Raw genomic sequence first — 22,393 nt, 5'->3', positions numbered from 1 at the left:
GTCCATGTCAGTGTTGGTCTAGATGGAAGTGCGCCTAGAAGTTGCAGCAGCTCAGGGTTTTTGCTCCCATTGGCCATATTTGTCTTTTTCTGTTCTTCCTGGCTCTTACAAAGGAGGAGTTTGTCACTGCTGGTGGCAGCTCTGAGGGGTGATGACATGTAGGAGTCTTTCCTGTCGGTGAGGGACAGCTGTAGAAGGTACAGTGAGCTGGCCATGAAGGTACATGAGCTGGCCATGAAGTATCAGTTCTTCCTTTTGGCTGTGACAAGCAAACATCCATCAAAGGATCCTTCTCTGTGTGTACTTGATGGTGGGCTCTTTGTTACAGCTTTAATCCAAATCCAAATAGCAGAAAATTGTTCACTGAACTCTGTTTAGTGAAATCTGTTTGATAAAAGAGATGGTAAAGGTAACATTAATGAGAGATCTGCATGTCTTAATGATCAACATAAAAAACTAAATGTGTCTTTTCAGACTGCTTGCCTGTACTCTAAGGGCTGATGCTCTCTTTTAGAGTCACAATATGAAAGTTTATACATTTTTCTGATACGAGTAATATGTGATTGAAGACTGAACTTCTCAACCCATTAATGCTTGATTACTTTAGTTACTTAGTAGTTGTACCAGGTGCAGTTGTCTTAGTACAAATTCAGTCATAGATTGGCACATACTTTTTTCCCTTGTGTCTGCCTCATCCAGCATGCCCTCCTGCTGTACTTAAATATAACTTATTTTGAGAACAAAAACCAAAGAACTTTAACATAGCTTAACTGAGTACCAGCTACACTTGGCTTTGATGCTCTGCTTCAAAAATGCAAATTTATAATTTGCAAAAATGCAAGTTATAACTATAAATTAATCCCTAATGCCTTGGTTACTGACTAGGGAATTTAGTTTCCCAGATTGGAATTGGAGAGATAGGATATTGAAGATAGACAGGAATAATTCAGAATCTTTTATGTATGAAAGTGTCTGTGGAAAAAAGATTCTGAGTCTGAAAAACCCATGGGATTTATGTATTTACTTATTTATATCTTTTTTTTTTTTAAATAGGAAACAGCTGCAGATGTTTTTCACTATGGGAAACTGGATGCCTTTTAGGGCATAACAGAAAGCAATGATGCTGATACTTGTACAAGATTTTTGTTCTTTAAAATGCACTGGTCCAGTCTTCCCCTCTTCTAGATTTGGGAATTCTGAAGTTTAACTTATACTCCTAGCTGTAAGGCTGGAAATTAGAATGCAGTGGGGTTGGGGTTTTTTCCCTCCCTTATTGAAGTTGTAGCCCCATGCAGCCAGGAATGAAATTATTTACAGAGACAATAAAAATTTGTGATGTGGTGCTGGTCTCATCCTCATTAGAAGAAGGCTTTATAGGTTATCCAAATGTGTAATTAAAAAAAAAAAATATTGTAGGTAGTGAACATTGAGTGAAACCACCTAAGAGGTCTTGTTACAGACTTCAAGGCATTTCAAACTAAGTTAATTTCTGTGCCACTTGGTGTAGCAGTAACTTTACTTTTTGGAATGGTAATAAGACTGTCTTGACAAAAGTCGGTGTGGAACCCTAAATGTTACTGAAAAGAATAGAAGACTTACATTCAGGTCTTAAGTAAATTGATTTCTAAGTCTTTGGCTCAGCAAGGTATTTTTCTTAAGGGCTTTATCATGTAATGCTGTAATAAATACCATTTTAAATTCTGAGCTTGCATTTTAAATAGCTTGGTTTCTTTGAAACTTTATGCTTTAAATCCCTTGAGTAGGCGTAGGGCAGAGAAGTATCACTGTAGTTTTGTGTAACTATAACCTATCAGTGCTGTTTTCAGTCTTGCTTTGGGATTAGTTTTAACAGTGTGTGTTCAGTACTTCTTAGCAAAGTAACACTTGGTGAGAGTTGAGGCACTTCTTGCAGCAGGAGAAAACTGTTGGCAGATAGATTGGTGGTTAAGAGAAAGAACTTGTAGGAAGGAATGGATGCTGCAAGTACTGTGGTGAGTTACTGTGTGTTGGCCCTCTCTTGAAAGGGCACAAAGAAAATGAAAGAGAAAGCAGCAGTTGAAGGAAGGGTCATTTCAGAAGGACACTGTGTCCCTTAACTGTGACATATTGCTTGAATGGGTGTTTTAAACTCTGTTTGCAAGTACATACTAGTGCCCTTATGGCATTGCTCAGCTGATGATCACTTCAGTGTAAAAATTTAGACTAGTCACCCTTTGGAAACAGTATTATTAACAACTGCTGCTAAATCTTTGAGACAGACTTGCCCCATAGTTGCCACTTGCAACTGCAATAGAATTCTGAAAGGCACTCAAATCTGCTCCTCTCATGTGTTTGAGTCTTAATTCAAGAAGCATTGAAATAGAATTTAAAAAATATTACTTTGAAAATCACAGAGAAAATAGTAGGTTTGGATCTTTTTTTAATGGAAATTGAGGTTTTTTTTCATTAAACTAGGGTGAGTGTTGCACTTGCAAGAAGGTGTCTTATTCTGTTAGGCAGTCTTGATTTTTGTACTGTTGTCCAACAAAACAGAAGAGTTCCATGGGGAAGGCATTGCTTCTGTTCAGTTGAGACACCAGAGATACCTGTGCCTAAAAAATGTGTGATTGCTCTGTGTGTGTGTGATTTGTAAAAGGACAGTGTAGCAAAACTCAGCTTCTGGAGTCTCCAAAATAGAAATTGCCTGTGGGAGTGGGAAATGGGAAAGAAAGATGGCATTAGCTTAATAGCCATTTCAAGCTTCACTGGGAAGGCTTTTTGCACTGAAGTTTCATGACTTTGGTGGGTTTCTAATTTCTTTTCTGAAACATATTTTTGCATGTACCTAAATAAAAATGATGGTAATTTATTAAACTTACGTAGGTGAGAATTGGTGAAATCTTCCCATTCAAAGGATTATTTTCTTAGTTTTCTAATATGAGTCTCAGAAAAGTCAAGCTGGTCATGCTTTTTTAAAGCTTGTTGTTTAAGTGACAACAGTTACTGGACAGTTGTCTTTCTAGCACTCTGTATTACAGAAGGAGGATATTGAGTCACTATTCAGCTGTCTTAGTCTTTGAGTGATAAGATAATCTGACTGTTCAGCATCAAGTTGACATTGACATTTCATATGTGTTAGAATATTTTTCTTTTTCTGAGGACTTACCTTCATCCTCAGGATGTCTGCAGAGGTCTTGTGTAGGCTGCTTTCCCTGAATATATAGAGGATGTTCTGTGAAGGAAAGTAGTGTTCTTGTTTGGTTAAAAGATCAAATAAAGCTGTAAGATTGGCACCAGGCTGGGGGAGATTCCAGGTGGCACTAAAGTATTTTGGTGAATGCAGATACCAAAATCTAGAGAAGTGAATATGCTAAAGTAGCATCACTCCCCTTGTATTTAGATGCTGCTTCTGTGTTTTATTTCTCTTGCTTGGCATTGGAAGAATTTTTCTACTAGAAAAGTTTCTTCATTGGAAGAACTTTCTACTAGAAAAGTTCTACTTGGAAGAACTTTTCTACAATCCTAGGGATTGTATTGTTAAACTTGAAAATGCTGCTGTTGTAGAAAAAAGTATAGATGGGGCTTAAGCTCTTTGGGAAATCAAGTCAATTTAGTAGTCTTTGCCCATGAGCAAATCAAAATAAAAGATGTTTTAACTTGTTTAAATTAAAGATTAAAAGAAGAAATATCTTCAGCTTTTCTGTTCATGATGTTGGATTTGAACTTGAAGAATGTTAGGGATTCTGACTTTCATTCTGAAAAGCAAAATATGCTTATGATACTGTCATTAAGGGAATATTTAGCTTCTGTGTGCATTTAGGGTGGCTTGAATAGTTCTGTCAGTTTTTTCAGGATATGGTAGCATTTCTTGATATCCTAATTAAAAGAACTTGCGAACTTGCAGCTGTCAAAACTTACTTTAATGACTGTGTATAATGCTTAGTATGAGGAAAACCAGGGAGGTTCTCTTGTCCACAGCCTTTAACTAGTGCAGTTCATGTAACTTACAATGAAAATTCAGGTTACCTGAACAGCAGGTCCCAGAAATCTTGAATGAAAGTGAAGAATTAAGCAAGAAGTTAAAAAATGCTTTGGATTTAATTTTGAAGTTGCTGTCTTCATGTGAGAGTTCGCTCCAGTTGTGGCAGCGGCTGTAGCTGACTGGAGCTTCAGGGGATAAAACATTGGTGTGCTCCTAGAAGCTGCTGACTTCCATTTCTGGACTGCAAATGGTCTTTAAGTATTCTTTTTAACAGGACTGGGATTTTGCATGAAAAAAATAAAGCAAATAATAGACGTGAATGCACTGTTTATACAGAAAGTACACTGGCGTCCTGGTTAGAAGTTGCTGAAGTAGCTTTCTTTTACCTCCATGTATTTTTGATGTGCCTCAAAATCTGATTTATGTCCAACTTTCAAGGTCTAATCCACAAGGGGAATAGGAGGATGAACTTGAAAAAAAAATCCAAACTCATGCTGTCTTTGAACTAATACAGTGAATAAAATAAAACACATGCTTGTAAAAGAAACCTCTGGTAAAATTCATGCCTTGCAACTTAAGGCTGTGTCTTTAGTTACAGTAGTTGTTTCTAAAATGTTCAAACAAAAAAGTTAAGTTTACTGCTAAAGCGGTGAGTCAGTGTTACTGGGTTTTTTTGCATTTCCAGAGTAGCAGTACAGGAATTCAGGACTCATTTATGCTTGCAAATTATCAGCTGGTTGAGACAACAGTAGAACTGATGCTGAGTTCTCCAAATTCAGTATCACCCATCTTATTTATTGGATTCAGGAGAGCTTTTACTCTGTCACCCTGAGCAGACTTGAGGTGCTACAATATAGGGCAAAGATGGAAGAGTCAGATCCTGTTTGCACTCTCCCTAGTGGTGTGTTCCCTCTTCCTTGGCTGCACTGGCACTGGTGATTGATAGACATTTTGAGTTGTTCCATCCCATGGACATGGCAGAAAAACTCTTCTCCCTACTTCTTCCCGCATTGGCCACTTTTGGAGTAGGTTTTTTCATTTGGAAATGTCTTGGCAGTGTTTTCATCACTGTTGGAGAGCCAACAGAGGGTGACTGCACAGCAAGGGGTAGAACAAAGCTGCTTTGCATAAGCTCTTTTAGCATCCTGAAGCACTCCTTTGAGACACCATGAGGAATTTCAGTCCTTATCCTCATTCTGAGTGTGGATGGTGACATTTCAGCATAGAAATGTATCCTCTAAGCAAGCTCTTAGGAACTGATAGCCAAAGCATTCAAATTTTAAGCCCTGACCTAAGTGAGATGCTTAGTAATGTTTAAAAATTGCCCTAGTTGTCATGAAGATTTTTCTGTAAACTTAATTAGTTCATAGATGAGACTAGTTCAGATGCACCTATGTCTTGGCCCTTCAGCTCTCACCACTACCAAATTGATGGTTGTGGACAACACTTTCAGGTCAAGTTTCTTTGAGAACCATGTGTCCAAGGGGTTACTTAAAAGTTTTTGGGAAGAGATGTTCCAGATTGTGTGGTAACACATGAGTGTTCTAAGGAGGAGTGCACATTACTTTGATTTTTCTCACCTGACATTTGGAGAGGTGTGATAGGGGGCAATGCTGAGTCTTCAATTACAATTTCACAGCGCTCTGCTGAAATGTTACATTAAACAGTTTTGTGTTGCTAGCCTGTAATTTCACTGAGGGATCTTTCTGGGTCGATAAGGCAGTGGAAGAAGGGAAAAGATTCTACTGTTTTGTGCTTCAGCTGCTTTTCACATGTGTTGCATTAAAGTTCTTGGACATTTTTTGGCCTAGAGAGGTGATAGAGCTAAACCATCCCATGTCCTGTGCTTCCCGTTATTAATTGTAGTCCAGGCCCTTACATTTGGGAAGAGGTGCTGGTGTTCTGCTAGTGGTTTTGTCAAGCTTATGTAACAACTTCATTTCAAATATATGAAGTTATATAAGTTAATGCATGCAGAGAATTACTGTAAGAGCAGCACTATTCAGGAGCTTGCAGTTCTTGTGCTTTTTTACCAGGATGCACAAATGTTACATTGGTTTCTATTAGTAGAGGCACTTGTTTCATTTCAGTCTTTGGGCCAATAGAGATGCATGGGAATAGTTTAACAAACAGACATGGCCCAGTTCATGCAGCATTAATAAAATTAGTTTGGTCATCTTCATGGCAACTGGTCACATAGGGGTTAACTTCTCTTATCTAAAAATGTGTGAATAAAGTTAGGCAGTACTTAAAACAGATTTTGCCATGCTACTGCATTTCATGTGAAGATGGATCCTACCCTGGGTAGTTGTGCCTTGCTTTATTTTCTGGGTATATCACATAAAACATGAACATGGGTGTGGTCCTGGTTGTGATGAGTCCTCATAGTTCTGTATTTGAATGTAATCCATCTGTATACATGCCAATACCTCCATCCTGCCTTTGCATGTTACCTCAGGTCTAAGGTTTTAACCTTCCATCATTGGATACTTCTTCATGACAGAGCTGTATTAACTTGGCTGAACTATTGCTGAATGTAAGCCATCTGGATGTAGGAAAGTCAGATTTAAATAAACTTGAACCTCATCCAGTCAAGTGATTGTTTTTAAAATTGTTTTATGAAAGAACTCCTGTGGGTTTTTGGGGGTGGGAGTTTGTCCCTTTTTTCATAATGCAGTATCTAATCTGTCTTGCAGAGAGGAACAGTCAGAGTTAATAAACCATATGTACCAGTAAGTGTAAGTCAGTCTTTAGACCAACCTCTACACTCTTGTAGATTCTGAGGTGGACTGAAAAAGTCCTGATTGACCAGAGCAGGGTTCTGGTGGCACACTCTTTACAGGGTATGCTATAATACACACACTCCAAGTATCTTGCTAATTTTGATCACACTGGTGTCTCTAATTTACTATGTAATCCTACTGTATTGAATTCAGAAGCCAAGGGTATTTAGACACTGAAGTCTTCAAACAGAAAGCAGAGTAGAGAAATAACAAAGGTATCCTTGTAAGGGGAGTAATACTAGTGGTTTCCATTTGGATAGTTCCACTAGCAGTTGAAATCTGTGGATCTTAAGAACGTGTAAACTCTTCTGAAAGTGCATTAAGCTAAGCAGGCTTCTTACTTTGTGAAGTGATGTTCTCTCCTGTTTTGGAGCTCTGCTTTGGAACATAGGTACACTTTTAAAATGCAGAAACAATAACCTAGAAAACTTCAGTGAAGTGAACTGAGTCCAGAACATTTGTTTACTTTTTCTGCTCTAGTTCATCACTTGACTCACAGGGTATTGGCAGGTCTATCAGGCATGGAGACCTGAAGGTCTGCAGGTGAAAAAACACATTTAAAAGACCTATAAGAGAATTATGGTCAGTGTATTACACTGAACTTCAGTTCATGTGTATGTTGGTTGCTAAAATAACCTGAGAAATAATTTTAAGGTACTTTCCAACCCAAGGTATTCTTTGAATCTATGATCTTTAGGTTGACACAGACCATCTGTAAAATCAGCTGCAAAGATGAAAAGCCAGCTTTGGAGACACAGCTCCTTAACTTTAACATGGAAGGTGTAAAATGAAATCCTTCTTCTCTTTGGCAGAATACTTGAAATGCTATTGAGGTGAATAGTTTGGGTTTTTTAGCTGAAGATGCCAAATACTGGGAAGTCACTGACATGAGTTAAACATGCCATTAATTTTGCTACCCTTCTTAGTTGCTAGTACTTTATTTTCCATAAACAGTATTACCCATGTTCCCAAAAGAAACCAAAGTATTGCGTTCCTTGAAACCTGTGTTAAAAAGCAAAATCAAAAAGCCCCTCAAAGTTCTGGAGGGTGAATTTTTGCTTTAGAAATTCTTCCTGCAACTACTACAAACAGCTAATTGGAAAGAAAAATAAATTTGTAGGGTGCTTTTTCTTGCCTGTGTGGTGTTGACTAGAGCACAGACAGGTAAGTGTCAGTCTGAGGCCAGTTAAGGATACCTATTAGAACTTGTTAATTCTTCCAGTGTAAAGCAAAGTAATATTAAACTATCAAAAGTAGAGATTTTCATAATGATGACTGAATGCTGTCTTAATTCAGCTTGTTACTTTGGAAGCCTGAATGTGGTCTGTGTTGGTTTTTTTTGAAGTTGGCCTGTTTTCAAATTGAAACTAGCTGAATTCTTTATAGACTTGTGCCAACATAACAGGCATTCTTAATGCTTCTTAGGTTGTTTCTGTGCAGGTTTGTGGATAAATGACATTAATATAAGGGAATAGTTAGGAAGATAGGAAAAATTTACTGCAGAAAGCTCCACTAATGAGTATTTGAGATCTTCCAGATCTGAAGATGTTACTTTATGGGAAAATGCTAATAGTTTTTTTTTAGTTTGGATTTATGTTAGATTTCAGTGAATTGCAGCTTCATTTCAGTGAGAGAAAGAAGTTTCTTCCTTTGACTCCCAAAAATGGAGGGAAATGTTAAAACTGGTTTAAAAGTAAATAGGTATTTCAGAAGACATGCTGCTTTTCATTTTATTTTCAGTGTATGTTCTGCTGAACTGACACTTTTCTTCCTAGCAAGTTGTTTCTTTCCTCTGTTCATGTGTTATATTTGTTGCAAAACAGTCCTTAGTATTTATGCAGTTGTCAAGCTCTTGAATAGAACCTATTAACAATATTAAATTATACAATTTTTTTTTTTGTCGTTGTAGGAAGAAATCTGCTTCATCTAATTCAATGCTAATTCAGTCCTGCTAATCTGCTAGTACTGTAGATTGAAAGATTTTTTTGCTGTTGCCAGGATACCCTGTAATGGGCAAGAAGCCTGAGAGAATACAAAACATTCTGATTTTTTAACTTTTAAAAACTTTTGTGTTTTAACAGGTAAGAAACTATTAAACTTCACATACAGCAGTAGATTTAGCTTCTGCATCTCTAAAGCCTTATGCTAAAGCATTCTGAAACCACTTAAAATTTAAGGTTTTCCTGTCCTTGATGTCCCCTAAAATCACCTGATTTTATAGGTTCACATTTATCACTTTCTAAGCTGCAGTTCCTTCTTCGGTTCAGACTTTGTGGCCCTGCCTTCCCATTTCTTGCAGCTTTTTTCTGACTTCTTTCTAGCTGGTTGATTCTAACTTTGTCTTTTTACCTACCCTGCTCTTGCACTATCTTTTTTCACCCTGCTTTGGGGGAGAAATCAATCAGGGGTGTTCCAGATACACAGTTGTGGATATTCTGTTTGTTTTACCGTGTTTTGCTTTTGTGCCAGGAAGTGTGTCTGCTGCCCAACCTTTTTGAAGGAGGTTCAAAGCAAATGTGTTCATGAACTGACATACAGTAGATATGAATGATGCTTATAGATTATTATACTGAAGTAATACTGTCTTCTGCAACTGAATTTTTTGGTACTAACCTTCATGTTTCGGTGCAGAAGTGTCTTCTGGGTAGCTATGCATTGTTGAGCTTGCACTTTATATTTTATGGAATCATGTGCATTTCTTAGTGCAGTAATATCTTTATTTTCATTTTGACGCTAATTGGAAGAATTTGGAATAGGAAAAATCTAATTGAATTGTGACCAATGGATATTTTAAATTTGTAGTTGTCAGTTGATGTGAAATTACTAGAAAATTATTCATCTTCTCTGCTTGGGCAGGAGAGATTAGTGTCTTAATTTGTAATTATTGCAGGTAATTAAGATCTTTATTTATTAACACTTAGTTACATGTGGTTTGAGATAGTGTAGGAATCGATGAGGATATAGTTGTTGCTTGGTATGAAATTACTCTTGTAAATTCATTGCAGACTGTAGATTTCACCTGATTTTTGTACTTCTGTTGAACAGTTATGACCTCTTCAGTTTTGGGGGATTGGTGTCTTAGAGTAAACTTGAAGTAGTTTGGATTTATTTACACACTTCATATCAAAGCTATAGATTATTGGGGCATTCAGTCATAAGGGGGGGTGTATATGCACATCTCTGTGTATATATATATATATATATATATATAATGAATTATATAAAAAATGATAGGATGACAGAGTAGTTAGGGTTGGAAGGAACCTCTGGAGATCATCTAGTTCACCCTCCTGCCAAGGCAGGGTCACCTAGAGCAGGTGACACAGGAGCATAATCAGGTGGGGTTTGGTTGTCTCCAGACCTCCCTGGGCAGCCTGTTCCAGTGCTCTGTCACCCTCAGTGTAAAGTTCTTCCTTGTGTTGAGGTGGAATTTCTTGTCATTTAGTGTGTGGCCATTGCTCCTTATCCTGTTGCTGGGCACCATGGAAAAGAGTCCAGCACCATCATCTGGGCACCCAGCTTAGATATTTGTATGCAAGAATGAGATGCCCTCTCAGTCTTGTCTTCTGTGGACTGAAGAGGCCCAGCTCTCACAGTCTCTCCTCATAAGTGATGCACCAGACCTCAAGTCCATCACTGTGGCCTCTGCTGGACCCCTCTCCAGTAGCTCCTTTTCTTGAACCGTGGAGACTGGATTGGCCATAGCACTCCTCTCCAGTTGTGGCCTCCCTAGGGCTGACTAGAGGGGCGGGATCAGCTCCCTCCACCTGCTGGCCGCACTTCCTGATGCACCCCGGGATACCATTGTCCCTCCTGGCCACAAGGGTACACTGCTGACTCATCTACACACGTGTTTTTATAGTTCTCATCTAGATAGGTGTGCAGCTGGGATTGATAAAGAAGGGTAAAAGTGATTTCACTTCACTTCTTAACTGTTCTGTAGCAATAGTAGGCTCCTCCTTCTCATGTCTGATGGGGGAATGGAAGTCCCTGCTTAATAAGTTGCCTCAGCAGGAGGTGGCACATTGTTCAAGAGCATGTTAGGAGATAACTCTCTTCATTCAGTTTTCTGGCGTGTTTTTCTCACAGTCAGGGAAATACTGCCACATCCCATGTCCTGCATTTCTCTCAAGAGGATGTAGTCACCCTGGGAAGGTACAGTAGTGGTTAGCAGAGGAGCATACCTGCTGTGAATGAGTGTACTGTCTGGGAGGAATCCTGTCACAACATCAGGAGGCCACTGTGGCAGCAGTGTATGTGGCCAGCTGTGGCTGTCCTGGGAGCTGGGGAGGCTGTGGCCTGAGAGATGTGCTCATGTGGGAGGAGGAGGCTTAGGTAGACTGAGGTCCCCTTTTCAGGGATCACTCCCCTGTTCCTGCTGCTCCTTGGGCACAGGGACTGCCCTCGGCCTCCCCTCTTGTGCCCAAGCTTCAGCCTCCTCTTTGTCCTGTGTCTGGGCTCCCCTGCATGAGACAGGGGCGGCAGGAAGGTCAGAGGTCCTTGGTAACCTCCCACTGTGCATCCCCTATGCCCAGCAGTGGCTGAGAAGAGGGTGAAGCATCCAGAAATCTTGCTGTAAGGAATGAAATGCAGCCAGCCTGCACGAGTCTCCCAGCCTTCCTGAAGGAATTGTTGGTTGGTTTTGTTTCCTTTTTAGTATCTCTTCTACTTTGTTACACCCATGGACTAGGAAGGAGTGTGCAGGGTATAAGAAATATGTATTAAACTGTTGAGATAGAGGTGTTTCTATTTTCTCTTCTGTTTAATTCCTATTAATTTCAAACCCTTTATTTCAAATCCTATTTATTTCAAATCCTTTCTCCACAGAGTTTCTTTGAAACTTTACTAGCTTATAAGTAATGAAGTATTTCTTTTCCACTAGGTCTCGGGTTTGTGACATAAATAGGCTGTTCTGACACTGAAGAAACAACTGTGTGTAATTTTGTATTCACTTGAAACTTGTATTCTCTGTCAAATTGATCTTGCATTTTGTTTAAGAAATGTAGCAATTGTACCATGAAAGTTTATTACTGCTTTTATTTTTTTTTTTTTGTGATTGCTGGGTGTAATTGCAAAGTACTGTAATTAAATCGAGGGATTTTGAACACCAGCTTACATCTTTCTAGCTAATAGTACTCAGTAAAGCTCACTGCTCTGATTGAAAAGAAATTTATTCCAAATAGGTTAGGGCAGGCAGTTGTAGACAGCAAGTTTACGATGGGTGCTGCTCTGCTGAGCACAACAGGCAGTTTAAAAAGTCGGATGTAGAGTGTCTTCTGTCATTTTTGTTCACTGGTAATTCTCTTCAGCTCTAAATTTTTTTCAGAGGTGCATTCATGCTTAGTTTTGTTTTGAACAGATGGTTCACTTTCAGTGTCAAAATAAGCACTTTATAAAGGCTAGGACAGTGTCTTATTACAGTGTCCATTGACTGGAGAAAGGGACCCCCTGCCCTAAACTGGAATCTCACTAAACATGCCAGATAGTAACTAGGTGAGGTTATGTGGAACTGGCAGAGGGGCATGCTTGGCATTTGAAATAAATTTCTTAATGTGTTTAAAGGTCTTAGAAGATAATCTACCAAAATTTTTCATGATAAAAGCTTAATAAATTATCTTCATTAGTGCTTTATCCTTCCTTAAACTTATCTACCTATTTGGTTTTTAGGATCAAGGGATTCTTTGCATTGGAAATGCTTTTATCATTAGAAAGTGCAAGACCATCCTAAAATCAAGGACTCCTTTGATGGTTGCTCTCCTTGCATCCAACAACTAGGTTGGCTTTTGCTAGTTGCTGCACAGAAATTATAAATTCTGTTTTGCTGAAGTAGGCTGCATCACTTAAGATGTGTTTCAGTTGTGGAAATGTTTGTTAGTGCAAAAGTAACTAATTTTCCATCTGTGTACTTGAACTCTATAGTAAGAAAATATAGTAGTGCACAAAGAGAAGTGACAGATTCTGAGGTTTTTTATAATGCAGTAATTTTTACAACTCTACATGTAGCATTTCTTAGAATTTCACATACTACAGAATCTTCAGCTTGACACTGAAAGTTTCTCTTGCTTGAAAAATGAAACTGGTCATTGCAGTGTGGAATTCCTACCTGATGCTCTGTGTACATGCCTTTGACATCTATGTAGTTACCAGGTAAAGAGCATTCAGCTGGCTACTGAAATCCTTCTAGTTGTCCTTCTGCACTAGTCTAGATGCCCATGTCTGCTTGGAGCTGCCAATACTCACTTTTATATGGAAATCTGAGGTACTCAGTTGGAAGGAACTCGGTGTAAAACACTCTTCTCATGTATGTTTAACCTAGGTATGATGCTTAAAAGTTCAACTGAAAGGAACAGCTTACTTCAGTTTTCTTATTTACTGAAAAGACTTCTGGGTGCCTTCAAGACTTGTTAGTCTGTTTTGTAAAAGGTTCAGTATAGGAGACGTTGTCCAAAATTAAACAGTATGCTTCTCTGACTGGAATTCACATCTTAGTCTGGTAGCTTGAAAATACCAATGTGTCTGCTCAGGAAAGGTGTGTGACAGCTGCCATCACTTGAAGCTGCAGAGAGACTTTGTGATACAACTGTTACCAACTTTTTTTGATAGAAATGCCACTTAAGCACTTAACTTTCAAAATGAGCCACTGATCAGTTACTGTTAAAAATACTTGTGTGGTTTTCTTTCCCTGTAACAGACAGAAGATTTAATTTTACTTCTTGGTCTGAAAGGATTATTTCTAAGCATTATTTCTTCCATTTAGCACATAATAAAAGTGAGAATTTCAGTGACCTGTATGCCAGCAGTTGAAAGCAGGCTTTCTTTGCTTCATTGAACTTTTTTTCTTTTCAGATTTAAGTCAAGTCTTTATTACGTGGAATGCTATTTGGCATTCATTCAGAGAAGAATCTGTTAACAATATTAATTAAGAAAACAAAGCAATATTTTTATGGATATTAGATGTTACTCAGAATCTTGAATTGTTGTAAATTGAACTTGCTGATCAAGTTCATGTAAACTTTTATAACTACTGTTTAATGAACTGGATGTCAGTCTTGCTTACTGGAAGCTTTCAGAGATTATAGAAAACTAACATGTTACAGCAGACAGTCAAATACGTACAGCATCTTTACCAACACACTTTGTCTTTCTATGTGTGAGTTTTTAATGTCATCTTGGATTATTTTGCTTCTTGCAGCTTCTAATCTTGAGCATGTCTCGTATTTGGAAGTCTTTTGTATTTTGCATTAAGTCCGAATGTCTTTTTCTGCTCTGGCTGAAAGTGAAGTAACATTGGGAGTAATACAAGCCATTTGATCCATTGAGTTTTTTATAAATTTGCAGGTAGTGAAGTTTTGGAAGGAGCACAGTTGTGAGTTTTGGACAGAAGGCCTAATGCCAACTCTGTTAATGGTGCTGAAATTTGAAAAAGCATGGTCATGATTCAGAATTAGTAGATTTTGGGAGGGAGGGTAGAACAGTAGGCTTTGAGAAAAATAGCAATCACATGTTTTGATTTTAAAACTTCCAATCAAAACTATGCTAGGCTGATTCTAGATTACTGTCAGTAATAATGCCTGAGAAAATTCTCTTCTCTTCAGGGTTCCTTGACTTTCCTTTGGCACAGTTTATGTTGTTTATTTTTCCTTATTTCAAAGGACCTGGGCTCCTGTTGAGAAGTGATGGAATAATCTGTGGCCGGCACCTGACATATTGAGGGAGCAGCCCCTAAAGGAGCTTGCCTGGGAAACAGTTTGTGAAATAACGCAGTAACATGTTTGCAGTAGTATGCCTCTTTTTTTGTTATTGCTCTTTTCCATTGTTGAATTTCTCTTGAAATAACTGAGAAATACACTGAAGCTACTGAAATGAGTGTTAATCACCACAGAGGTATTCACACCTCAAATTAGCATTGATAGTGGGTACTTATGAGCATGGTACTTTCACTAATTGGGGTAATAGGAGGGATTTGATCTACTTTCTAGTGGTTTAAAAATCCCAATCAAAAAGTACCCTCTGGCTTTAATAACGCACTGTTTTCACTTCCTTACAGTAAGTTTGTATGTAGCTTGCATTACCCACAAGCTAGTGTTTTTCACAACTGTATAAGTTGATTTAAACTAATTTGTAAGATCAGGTATGTTAAAACCTGCTTGAAAGTTTACTAATACTTCTAGTACAAAATAGGGTTTTTCTGCTTCCTAATCATTTAATACTTGCATGTGATGTTAGATTAGTACCAGTTCTGCAGTCAGATAAATCTGTACATTGCCTGATTGGTTTTGTTTCAACCCCGTGTCTTTATAAACAGAAAGCTGTGTTATCTAGGGCCAGTTACGAATGTTACAACTTCTGAAAAAAGGTCAAGCAGACTAAGGTAATTGGTATGTAGAGGTTAAAGCAACAGTTAAAACCCTCAAAGCAATTAAAATGTCTCCATTGTGACTATACCAAGCTTTATAATATTTAGACTGGATACTGGAAGTCTTGCTAGTGGAAAGATTGTACACACAAAGGTTTTGCTAGATCCTTGAGGTTGTTTCTGTTTCCAAACTGCTCAATTACTAAGTTTGACACAATGCTGTTCTAAGTAGCTGTAGTGTGCATGCTGAATCAATTTCAACTTGGAAGTAGGTACTTAACTGCTGTCTCTTTGTTGCAAAAGAATTGGGTATTTCTATTCTATATTTATGTGGTGTTTTGAGTGTATGACAACAGGATAGTTGGATTATTGCCTTTAAGCTTGCTCCTGTATACAGCCTACAGTTTACAGAAGTGTCCTTGCCAAAATAATACTGTTCACTGAAATTCCCTGCCTTAACTACATGTCCTCACAGCTGATATTGCTAATGCACAGCAGTAACTAGTGTATTGATTTAATCTTTCACATTTGGAAAATATTTACTAAAGGAGCAAAAGGAGTCTCTTTCTTTAAGTGTGCTGCTCAAAACTGCTGCTTTCAATTGTAAGGAAAGGAAAGTCTTTCCTTCTGTGTTCTAGTATCTCTTTTCAGTCCAAATAAAACCTGCATTCATATAAGCCCAGTTAGTACTGTGTCAGAGGTCAAATGTCATGTAAAAGCCCTGTTTTCAGGGCTGAAGGGAAATGAAGTGTTTGTATGAAGCTTAATGAGAGGTGAAAGCAAGAATTTAGTGGATATATTGTAGACTGAAATACTATTCTCTGATAGCACAGTTGTCTCAGTAGCAACTGTTCAAAAGGTGTCGTGGAGAAACAGAATTAATATAGAGGTGCCAAAGGATTTTATAGGAAAAAGTGAAGTTGTTCATTCTTATAGCACTGTTACAGCCTCTTAAGAGTGTTTCAGTGGCTGGGGCCACTGCCCTTGACATGTTTGTGTAACACACCTTGACCTTTGATATTCCTCCTCTGTCAAGTTTGTGGAGGCAGGGACAATTAGTGTAGTGTTGAAATTAGCTCCTGCACTCTGAATTGTGCTCCCTGAAAGCTAAAATTCTTCTAATTCCTCTAGCTTTATAGATGTCTTCTTCAGTGGTGGGGGTGGTATTTCAGTGCAGTTTTTCTCTGTCTTTTTCATCTTCACCCAGCTCGATTAATTGCTGAGCTAATAGTTCTGAATCTCTGACTCAATGCATAGATTAAAAACAAGGAAAAGCAAATTTCATACCTTTTTCTTTAATGCAAATTGGCATGTTCCTTTCATGTAAGTAAAACCCTGCCTAACTCTTATCTTTGGATATTAGAATAATGGCTACTGCTGATATACTGCTGTTCTTCTTACACAGACCAGCATGTTTTGGAAATTTGATCTCCATTCGTCATCGCACATAGATACACTTCTAGAGAGAGAAGATGTAACACTGAAGGAACTGATGGATGAAGAGGATGTTCTACAGGAGTGCAAGGCTCAGAATCGCAAACTTATAGAGTTTCTGCTGAAGTCAGAATGTTTGGAAGACTTAGTTTCATTTATTATTGAAGAGCCACCTCAAGACATGGATGAAAAAATTCGATATAAGTAGGAAAACTTTTGGGGCTGGGGGAGATTTGGAAAGTAGAAAGAGGACTAAATAAAACTAGTTAATTTGATAGTGTGAATCCCTGTGTGCTGGTGTATAGTACAGTATTAAGTATGTTTTCAAGAGGCTTCACAGAACTTCTAAGTAAATAATTCTAATATATGCACAGTTTTCAAATGGAAGCCTCTTACTCACAAATGCTTCCAAAACCAGTTCATGTCCAAAGGAGTTGCTAAAAAAAGGTCCAACCAGGACTCACATTAAGTTTCCTGTAGTTGTGTTTAAGAAAATAGTTGAATGAAAAACCCTTTTTGGGTAGTATAACTGTATGGTTAGCTTTGTTTTGTTTATCTGTAAGATGTTTGAAGATGCCTCTTAGAAGATTTGTGATAATCCTTGGAACAATGTCCTTAGGGTCCCAATGCTGATGTTTTCCTTTCCAGAGTATGGCCATGACTTCTGGCTTGCTGAGAAGGTTCAAGCTCAAAATCCATCTAACAATTTGTAGAAAAACCCTTCTACTGCTTTTGGCCTATTTTAGTGTCTGTAGAGCAAGGTGCTTTTTTTCTTAAAATAGTGTGTTAAAATAATGTGAAATAAATTACACTGTTAGTTGCAGAACTTCACCATTTCTGAAAAACCAAGTCTCCTGTAAATGTTTCTAGTAGAGTTGGAAATTGAAGCAATAAGAAGTCAGTACTTGAAGAGATGGATTTAACAATAGATCTTGAAATGAAAGCTTGCTCTTCGCTTTTTCAGCTTCCCTACTGGTGTTCTATTGCTACTGAAGATTGAAGTAGTGCCCTTCTTAAATGAAAACAGATCTTATAGGCTGAATGTGCAGTTCTATTAGTTTGTGTTAGTTTGCTACTTTAGTATAGACCAAGCCTGCTTGAAAATTTAGTCAGATGCATTACCAGGTTCTGAATGCAGAGCTGCAGGTATGAGAGTTCCGAAGTATGAGTGATGGATAATTTTTTTCTTTTCCCCAGATACCCAAACATATCATGTGAGCTGCTTACATCAGATGTCTCACAGATTAATGATAGGTTGGGAGAAGAAGAATCCTTACTCCTGAAACTGTACAGCTTCCTCTTAAATGAATCTCCTCTAAACCCTCTACTGGCCAGTTTCTTCAGCAAGGTGTTAAGTATTCTTATCAGCAGAAAACCAGAACAGGTAACTATTTGCAAACTCACCAGTTTTACAAGTGCTCTGATAAAGCTGTGGTACTCAGCAATTCTGCTTTAAGATACACAATTGAGGGATAGCAGCAGAGTCAAAAGAGGGCATTCAGGTTCCACCCTAGCTGAATACACTTTTTCATGATGCACATGATTAAAAAATACACTTGGATGAGTAGGATGTATTTGATTCAGATTTGCCTGAGCTATTTATGCAATCAGTGTGTGAGTGCCTACCTTTTGGCTTAGATCAGTGTTTTATATGATCATATTTGCATTTATTGCTGTTAAAAGCAAAACTAAATGACTTGAATCTGTGATAGTGATTCTGACTTGGTGTGAAGAATTTTTTAGAACAAGGAGAGAAACATTTGGACTCCTTGTTGAGAAATGCTCTTGTACTCAGTGTATGTGGTTCAATACTGCAAACATCTGCAATGATTTGACTCTCAAACCTGAGGTACTGTTTGTATTAAGGGTTTTGCTCTGTTGAGCTTTGCCCATTAAGCAGAGGTGAGACTGATTCATATCAAAAAGAAAACCTGACTCTGCTTTGGATTATAAGTAGGTTATGGTCAGCAAGTTGGGTTTGAGAGGAGACCCAGGACATGCTGCATGTAGTATGGATCTGCCCTGTGCCTGGGTTTTATTTTATCTTGTCTTGTACTGCAGGCTTTAAGTGGCAGAGGTGTTTAAGAAGTTCTCATCTATTTTGTCAGTTTGATAGGAGAGTGAAATGAAAAGTGATTGGTGTAATTTATCATGTAAAATATATGAAGCAAATATAAGCTTGCTTTTTCATTTCCAGATTGTAGATTTTTTAAAGAGGAAGCATGATTTTGTAGACCTCATTATTAAGCACATAGGGACCTCTGCTATCATGGACTTGTTGCTCAGGCTACTGACTTGCATAGAACCTCCACAGCCCCGGCAAGAAGTGCTAAATGTGAGTAAAATATCGCAGAACTTTTGTCTGACGTGTGTGAACTCAAAGCTGGCTTAACTTCTCCTGGCTTTGCTAAGTTTATTTCTTGAATATGCTGAAATTAGATGATGTGTGGAGTTTTGTTTGTTTGTTCTTGGTTTTGGTGTTTTTGTTTGTTTGAGCTGCCAATATTTTTCCAGTAAAACCCCATTGCTGCAGGGGACAACTTAGAACTTGAGTGGCTGGTCTGTTCCCCAGTCTTTGGTTTCTAACTTACAGCTGACAGATGCAATTTTTAAATTGTTTTGAACCTTACCAAACACGCTTTGGCATCAAAGTTTGTTGACATTAACCTTAGATTTTCTTTTTTACTGTGGCTAAGAAATGCTGATTTTACTTTTTCTTTTTTCTGAATTACTGTTAGTCCTTATTTAGAAGTATTGACATTATGACTTGTGGCAGTTGTCAAAAGGCTACTTTCACTTTCATGAGTTCATTTAACTAATTCACTTGGGAGAAATTCTTATTAACATCCACAAACATTTTTACAGTGGCTGAATGAGGAGAGGATTATCCAGCGGCTCGTGGAGATCGTACACCCATCTCAAGATGAAGATGTAAGTGCTGCTGCTGCCTTGGACAGAGGCTAGATAGAGTTAGAGAATAAAGTGGGTGTTTATTAAAGGCCTTGCACAGATACAGCTTGGGCAGTGCAGGAGCCTTGCAGAGGCTACACCCAAGATGGACAGGAGTTTTCTCAGACAGATCTAAGTTTGGTCTTTTTGCATATCAGAGGTTAATTGTCCAATTATAGCTTCAGGTAATGAAATCACATTGCCCTGGTTTTCTTCTCCCCCCAGTTCATTTTTGTTTATACTTCTCAGGCCTGAGGCTGTGATGGTGACCTTGGTTCTCAGGCCTGGAAGGATTTTGTCTGACCATACTGTGAAGAGAGCTTACTAACACTCTATATGAAGTTCAGTTATACACTAATGCAGTACAGGATCTGAAAAATATGAAAGCTAAAACTTAAGGCATCACTGGCACCCCCCTGGGTCTATTTGTTCAGCTGTACAACATTATGTTAGAACTTTTAGTTTTACTGTTTTCTGCTTGCTTTTTTCAGTAAGCTGATTTCTGTATTAAGTGTGGTTATTTGAGGAAGGTTATGTGGTTTTGTCCACCTCCCTGCCTCCTTTTTGAGATCCATATCAAGGCCTTAGGCATACTTGAAGTTGTTGGAAGATTGAGCTCTCATGTTTTGCCACCTTAATGTTGGAAATAGATTCTTGCCTCATGCTTCAAGATTTTTGGTTTTGTTTTGTTAAGGGTCAATTAGGACATAAAGCTAACTGCCTGAATGTTTTGTGGGTAGGAGAGCTCTTGTTCATGTTGAAATTTTCACCTTTTTAAACTGAAGAATTAGAGTCCAGCATGTTGTTACTCTTGTAGTTCAAAGTGCTGTTTTCTGTTTCAGAGGCATTCAAATGCATCACAGTCACTCTGTGAAATTATTCGTCTAAGCAGAGACCAGATGCTACAAGTACAGAACAGTTCAGAACCAGATCCACTGCTTGCAAGTTTAGAGAAGTAAGTTGGTTTGAATTTTTGATTTTATTCTCACTTTGTAAGAAACTAGTTTTTAACTTTTGACCTCGAAAGCCTTCAGAAATGGCAAGCTCATTTCAGGTTAATTTTCTTGACTACCTGTCTTTTGTTTGTCTAATGAAAAATAACATGGCAAGTAAGCAGAGGACACCTGGAGGATTTTCTAGTGGGGAGTGTAGAAGAGAAGTTGTCTAATTAAGTTATTTTCTGTGCTGCCCAATTGAATGGTATCTTATGTGTGGAGGTCAGCTTGATACTGTGCAGACTAAATATGGGAAACTTCAGCTTTGTTCTGCTGCTTGTTTTTAGTTAATCTAACTGTATGTTTCTGCCAGAAAAGATTCTCCTGTATTTAATTTTCCCTTTTTTTATGTGGGCAAATGGGAGTTATTTCTGCTAAGAGCTGTATCCTGAAGTGCTTTCATCTGTTACCAATGCTTTTCTTTTCAGACAAGAAATCATAGAGCAGCTTCTGTCTAATATTTTTCATAAAGAAAAAAACGAATCTGCAATTGTCAGTGCAATCCAAATCCTATTGACCTTACTTGAGACAAGACGACAGACGTAAGTGTTATTATTTCACTTGGTTTATGCCTGCAATAGCAAGTGCCTTCCTTGTGCTTGTGACCAAACCACTTCTGTGACCTGTTGTAGCTGAAGGAGTAAAAATGCAAATCAGGTGATTGTGGTTGGCATTACTACACTTTCACCAAATGACTGGTCTTTCTGCAGCTTTTTCTAGTGTGAGTACCAATAGGCAGATCAGATTAAATACATTTCATCACTTGGTTTCTGGATACAGGGAATCGAGTAAATAGGTATAGTGCAGTGACTGAATATTGACTTTTCAAAAGTTACTTGTAGTATTATTGCAACTTAATTTGGAGAAAACTGCTGAACAGATCTCTCTGGTACATTCAACTTACGTTGTTTCAGATAGACAAATGAAACTCTTTATCTGCTTCAATAAAACAAATTAAAATATGATTTTTAATCTCAAAACTATTTTGGGGGATTTCAAGCACAATAAACCTAGAAATACCAGGGCTAGTGTTTGAGAAAATCTCTTGTTCAACCATTATGTCACACTTAATTTTTATGTGTGTGTAACCCTAGGTTTTTACATTTTTTACCTCTTTGTTATTTTCACATCCTTTCAGAACTGTTACATACCTCAGAGATGTTTTACACCTAGTTTTGGTACTAATTATCAAATTTTGTTTATGTGCATTTTAGATTTGAAGGTCATATAGAGATCTGTCCTCCAGGCATGAGCAATTCCACATATTCTGTCAACAAAAGTGTTTTAGAAGCCATAAAAGCACGACTTTCATCCTTCCATGAGCTCCTACTTGAGCCTCCAAAAGTAAGTGAAATCTTGTGTTAACAAATTAATTGAAGCAAAACTTAACCATGTGTCTGTTTTAGGCAGATTATAATAAACAAAACCCTGTCAACTTTCAGGCAAGCACCCAGGCTACTTCCTAGCCTGTTGTGAGCTTTGGCTCAGGCCAGCAGTAATAATGAACAGCAATGCTTTGTGCTTTTCCAGCACAAACTTGGTTTAATTAGCAAAGTAACCTTGGAGCAGTTACTTCTTCCTAAAAGCAGCAAAAAGAGATTTGCTGTATATTTTGTACTTGAAAATGCAGTCTGGATAGGAAATATGGACTATAGATGCTGCAGTTGTTTGGAACTTTGGAATGGCCCACATTAGGCTCATGCAATTCTCTTGACTTACCCAGGACCTGAGTAGATTAGGTCCATGTCATATCTCTGCACCCTAGGCATGTTAAATTCCTTGGGCTTTTTAACTGATTTAAGCAATTTAACTCTGTCATGCTCTTGCCAAAGATAAAAAGAATGTATAAATAGGGGGTTTACCTGTGATCCATTTGTATTTTCTACTCACATTTTCACTAGCAGAATTTCAGTTG

The 22,393-nt window shown here is 38.0% G+C and overlaps 1 protein-coding gene across 8 annotated transcripts in view; it reads left to right on the top strand.

Annotated features, from left to right (window-relative positions):
- The window catches only part of PPP6R3 (protein phosphatase 6 regulatory subunit 3), a 50,829-nt gene that overhangs the window by 5,151 nt on the left and 23,285 nt on the right, over window positions 1-22,393 (top strand). For 7 of the 8 annotated variants that reach the window (XM_071427626.1, XR_011679288.1, XR_011679289.1 and 4 more), the window contains 7 exons: window positions 16,506-16,738; window positions 17,732-17,918; window positions 18,732-18,869; window positions 19,400-19,465; window positions 20,326-20,438; window positions 20,907-21,020; window positions 21,693-21,822. In XM_071427626.1, coding sequence (XP_071283727.1) covers window positions 16,512-16,738; window positions 17,732-17,918; window positions 18,732-18,869; window positions 19,400-19,465; window positions 20,326-20,438; window positions 20,907-21,020; window positions 21,693-21,822 — 975 coding nt within the window. In that variant the 5' untranslated portion in view covers window positions 16,506-16,511. Of the gene's footprint in view, window positions 1-8,653; window positions 8,826-16,505; window positions 16,739-17,731; window positions 17,919-18,731; window positions 18,870-19,399; window positions 19,466-20,325; window positions 20,439-20,906; window positions 21,021-21,692; window positions 21,823-22,393 lie in introns of those variants that run through there. The other variant, XM_071427627.1, reaches the window with a different exon arrangement.

The sequence above is a fragment of the Agelaius tricolor genome, unplaced genomic scaffold, assembly GCF_023055355.1.
Source record: "Agelaius tricolor isolate 1412-34295 unplaced genomic scaffold, bAgeTri1.0.p SCAF_5, whole genome shotgun sequence".
Lineage (NCBI taxonomy): Eukaryota > Metazoa > Chordata > Aves > Passeriformes > Icteridae > Agelaius > Agelaius tricolor.
This window is presented reverse-complemented; position numbering and strand designations above follow the sequence as displayed.